The sequence below is a fragment of the Peromyscus leucopus genome, chromosome 4 (genome assembly GCF_004664715.2).
Source record: "Peromyscus leucopus breed LL Stock chromosome 4, UCI_PerLeu_2.1, whole genome shotgun sequence".
NCBI lineage: Eukaryota > Metazoa > Chordata > Mammalia > Rodentia > Cricetidae > Peromyscus > Peromyscus leucopus.
Window position 1 is genome coordinate 12724402 of NC_051066.1, and position 5540 is coordinate 12729941.

Here is a 5540-nt window from a genome sequence, read left to right on the forward strand (position 1 = left end):
GCCCGTGCTCCCACTCTGCTGTCTCCCAGCTCCTGGCTGCGGTCTCGCCCGTGCTCCCACTCTGCCATCATCTCCCAGCTCCTGGCTGCGGTCCTGCTCGTGCTCCCACTCTGCCATCTCCCAGCTCCTGGCCACCCGTGCTCCCACTCTGCCATCTCCCAGCTCCTGGCCGCAGTCCCGCCCGTGCTCCCACTCTGCCATCTCCCAGCTCCTGGCTGCGGTCCCGCCCGTGCTCCCACTCTGCCATCATCTCCCAGCTCCTGGCCGCTGCCCGCCCGTGCTCCCACTCTGCCATCATCTCCCAGCTCCTGGCCGCTGCCCGCCCGTGCTCCCACTCTGCCATCTCCCAGCTATCGGCTGCAGCCCCACAGCTTTTCCTCTCAGCTTTCTCCTAAAGCTTTCTTTCCCCCCTTGGAGCTGCCTGTCCCGTCTCTCCCTTAAGCTGTCCTAGGCCTCTCCTCCCTAGGGCAGAGCTCCTCCAGCAGCTTCTGTAAGCCTGAGTCTGTCTGGGCCACAGGTTCTCTCTCAGCTCCCTCTTGGAGCTTCTAGAAGTTCCCGGCAGCAGTCTTTAGTCTGTGCACCCTCTCTCTCCTCTGACTATAAACTGCATGGCCTCAGTACAGATCAATGGCCAAAGACTGGAACACTCGAGTTTTAAATGTTCTCACCCCTCTCCCTTTTCCTCCTTCTCTCCCCATATGGCCCTGCTCAACCTGGTCATGACCACTCTATGGTCTCTCATTTATCTACAATAAACTTTCTCCTCCACCATATCTAGGAGCAGTCATGTCCTTTCCTTTCCTTTTTATTATTTATTTATTTATTTATTTATTTATTTATTTATTTATTTATTTATTTATTTTTGAGACAGGGTTTCTCTGTGTAGTTTTGGTGCCTGTCTTGGATCTCGCTCTGTAGAGCAGGCTGGCCTTGAACTCACAAAGATCCACCTGGCTCCTCCTCCCAAGTGCTGGGATTAAAGGCCACCACCACCGCCAAGCTCTGTTCTGGACTCTTGTGCTTGACCTTGTGTAGATAACCCACAACTGCTGCACATTTATGTGTGCAACAATAATGTCCAGAAGACCATTCCATAGCATTCCTTCCAGGTTGTATTTTCTGTCCACACCCTCTCCCTTGATCCTCCCCAAGGCTAAGGGAAAGAACTGTGCTAATTTTTTTTATTACATGGTAAAGTACTTAAACAACCAAGCTTACTTAATGTGTGAGTGCATATGTGCTCATATATATATATATACATATATTCATGCGTGTGTGTGTGTGTGTGTGTGTGTGTGTGTGTGTGTGTAATACTGAGGAAAAAACTTGGTTCTTTAAGAAATGAAGCAAGTGTCATACCATCGAGCCAAGTATGCATCCTTTCTTACTGGATGAAACTTCAATGATATTTACCTGTAATCCCAAGGCTCTGCCTAAAACCCTGTAATGCTGTTGAATTTTTCTTAAAGGAATTAGGGTGGAGAGTTGGAGTGGTTATTTCCTCATTTGTAAGAATTACATGTTTATTCAGTAGAACTGAAGTTATCAAAGTACCATTTGTACGTCATGTATTCCTTGATCATTTACAAGGGATGATGTACTATTTCTGTTTCTTTACCTGACTTCTTTTTTTGGTGGGATTTCCCCCTCATAATCAAATTTATTTCAAAATAATTTTCAATAAAATGTAGACATTTAAATGACAGCTTGATGAGATTTGGTAACTAACACTAAGCCGGAGGTATGGAAAATTCCATTTACCCCAGAAGTTTTTCCATTGAAAAGATAAATAGTAGTGTAGATTAGTTTGGTCTTCTGGACTCACTGATGTCCAACTTTTTACTCAGCAAGATCTACCAATAATATTGGATGTTCAGCAGTTCTTTCATTTTCAGTAGTATTTTTTTGTGCATGTCTACCACAATGAATTCAATTATCTGTCCATGAACATTTGGATTGCTTCCAATTTCACTTTCACTGAATATGCATACAAGAGTTAAAATGGGAAAAAGAAAAAAAAACAGGACAGATAAGTAAGGTGGTCATACAAAACATGACCTGAAAATGATGGTTTTAGAATACCCTGGCTTCGTGAATCATCAGAGAAAAAGACCTTTTGTCTCAGCAGCACCTTTAGTGGTGAATCCATTTGAGTGAGACCTCCCTCTAACAGCTTCACTCTCAAGCCCTCTGCAGTGCTGTTAGTGATGAAGTTACTTGACAGGAGCTTTACAGCCCATCTGTCAGTGTCCCTGCTGCTGCTTGAATCGTGAAAGTGGCAATAGAAATATGTTTCTTCACTTCTGCCCAGGCCAAGTGAGGATCTGCTCTATTTTCGATATCAAACATGGCATCATAAATCCCAGGGAATGATTCTCCAGCATATTTGTTGTGGCTACTTGGAGCAAAGATGATGTGCCTGTAGAACTGCCTTCCAGGTAAACCAAGAGGATCTATGAATGCTCTTTCCAGAAGCATCAGTTGGTCATTCATAATTCGCACTGCAATAGGACAAATGCCACTCTATAGTTTCTCAGTTGCTGTTCATGTTTCTTTGATAAACTGAAGATATTTGCTGCATAGGTTTTCAAGGCTTTTGCATAGTCTTGAATGTTGAAAGGAATGATAACAGAGTCTGCAAGCTCATATACCAATGCTCCTCGAAACTGAGCCACAGAAAGCTGTTTTTTAAATGTAGAGTCATAAAAGTTCTCTACTAATTCAAACGTCTCATAGATGATATGGTATACAGGATAGCTGCTGTATTTATCTGTTTTCCTGTTCTTAGTGTAGCGAGCTCTGCCTGAGGCAATTCCAAGTCTCTGAAAATAAGCCTCAAAATCGCTTCCAGATCCCAGCTTATTGACTCTAGGATAATCTTTATTTTCAGGTGAAGGATCTTTTTCCAGCCAGCTTTCATAAAGTGATTTACTTTCAAAACCATCATGAGGGCTGGAGATCTCTCTTGCCACTTTATACACCAACTGGTAAAGAAGAGGAGTACAGTCAACTCGTAGAGTGTAATTGCTTCAGCCCATTCAGTTGAACCCAGCAGCCCAAACTCTTCTGCATCCCAGCTGGCAAAGATGATAGTTCTCCTAGGTCTCCAGCCTCGATTCATCAGTTTCCCAAAACTCTGGGCAATCTCTTGCAAAACTGCTGTCCCAGTGGTAGGGTCAATCCCTCCAAACACCCAGGAGTCACGATGACCTCCCAGAATGACATACCTATCAGGTTCTATGGATCCTCTGATAGTTCCAATTACATTGCAAATTCTTGTGATTTTGTTAATATTATTAACATGCATTCTAACTTTCCTGGAATATTCACTTCCTGTAAAGCCAGGCCCGATATTGTAACTAACATTTAGAGTTCCCTTCCAGCTTTTGTCTGGTGGAGCAGCTCCTCCCAAGTTTCGTAACAGTATCTCTGCATCATTGTATCCAATTGGATGTACCGGTATATTTGGAATCTCCACTCCTTCTTCAACATGAAGTCTGAAGGTGTACTCTCTACCAAATCCTTAGACCAAAAGGCCATGGCGACTCTTATACAGGAAAACATTTAATTGTGGTGGCTCATTTACACTTCAGAGGTCCAGTTCATTGTCATCATGGTGTGAAGCACAGAGGAATGCAGGCAGACATGGTGCTGGGGAAGTTAGCTGAGAGTCCTACATCTTGCAGGCAACAGAAAGTGGTCTCCAACAAGGACACATACACACCAACAAAGCCACAACTCCTAGTAGGGCCACTTCCTTTGGGGACCATTTTCTTTCAAACCACCACAACTCCCTTCCTGTTAACAAACTGGCCTTTATATGTCAAGGAGAATCTCATCTCCACAGAAGCCCAGGACAGCACTAGAGCCTTTGTCCTGAAGAACATGAAACAAACCCCTTCTGGGTAAGTCAACTTACCCCAGTCCCCATTCCTGTATCCTCACCTTCCTCTCTGATTCTTCATAAAGAGGTTAGACAGGCCACTGTGACTTACTTAGTTTGTGGGGTCAACCAGTAAGTTGTTTTGGGTTTCCTTGGGATCTAGTGAAACAAAGAGAAGTGAGAGCTGAGAAAGATGCACAGGAAGATATTGAATTCCCCAGGTTCTTCTGGTACTGCTCCTGGTCAAGCACATGAGCATCGGGGTGCAGGAATCATGACTGGCCTGGATAACGACCCAACAGAACAAAAGATATGCTTGAATGATGAATTGCATTACCCTGCTATGGGGATAATGTAGATGTAACCAACCGTCTTATTAAATAAGAAACACAGAAACAATGTAAAAGAGAAAGCCAAGAGGTCAGAGCTCAGAGCTAAAATCTCACCCTTCCTCCTGCTGTGTCCCAGCTTCTTGAAAGAGAGCTATTTCCTGTGTGTAAGTCGTTTTTCTAGTCATTCTGCCTTCTCATTGGTTGTAAACCCAAACACGTGACTGCCTCGTCACTGTCTGAATGTACAGCCCCCTAGGTCTTAAAGGCATATGTCTCCAATGCTGGCTGTATCCCTGAACACACAGAGATCTATGGGATTAAAGGCGTGTGCCACCACCTCCACACTCTGTCTATGGCTCTAATAGCTCTGACCCCTGGGCAACTTTATTTATTAACATACAATCAAAATCACATTTCAGTACAATTAGATTACCACCACATTTCCCCTCTTCTATTTTAATAAAAAGAAAAAAAGCAAAAGGTTATAACTAATAAAAGAAAAACTATATACAAAATTACAATAACTATATACAATATATACAAGTAATAAATACCTAAACAGGTATTTGACAAATCAGAGAAAATAATTCCATTATCTATCCTATTTTGGTAAATCCAAGATGTATCTAATGCACTTTCTATCCTAATTAATTTTCAACTATAACTAACTAATCTTCAAGCATAACTAACTAATCTTCAACTCCCTCAGAGACCAAAGAAGGGAATAATATTAGGTAACAAAAATAAAAACAGGAAGTGCATGCAAGCAACTTCTAAAAAATTTGTAAGTTGACAGAAACAGCCAGCTGCCTGGGCAGTCACCTGAGGTTTCTCCGCAGTGTTGAGGCATCATCTTCAGCCTATAGGCTTAGTGTATCTGACAGACTCATTTGTGATGTAGGATGTACACAAGATCAACAGTTCAACCTCACATTGGGTGAGAGCAGTCCATGTACCAGAAACACCTGAATTCCACTAGTGTCCTGTCATGATTCAGGATTTTAAATTCTGGAAATTGTTGACAGTTTTTGAATTCAGCTGTCCATTCTTCTTGGCTGTGTATATATGGCTTCATCTCAGCATCCCCTTCTTCTCCACATCCCTCTATTAAATGCCAGTCTACTATCGAGAGGTGTGAGCTTTCAGCTGCTGTTCCATTGCACAACAGAAGCCATCGGCCCTCTGTCTGTTAAGCTGCCTTCGAAGAAAAGGGCACTGTACCTTTTCCGGATTCGAAGGCCACTTCAGAGATGGGGCCATATTGTCCTGGCCTCAGAAGATGCCTTTTGATCAAGCCATAACCACACTTGTTTTGGCAAGAATCA

General features: G+C 43.1%; 1 protein-coding gene across 1 annotated transcript; it reads right to left on the reverse strand.

Annotated features, from left to right (window-relative positions):
* Positions 1-1279: 1279 nt before the first annotated feature.
* LOC114684212 (N-acetylated-alpha-linked acidic dipeptidase 2-like) lies at positions 1280-4142 on the reverse strand. Its single transcript, XM_037204415.1, is given in 4 exon segments — positions 1280-2513; positions 2516-3028; positions 3031-3522; positions 4118-4142. Coding segments are annotated over 4 exon segments (1314 nt in total). The 3' UTR covers positions 1280-2229.
* Positions 4143-5540: the final 1398 nt, after the last annotated feature.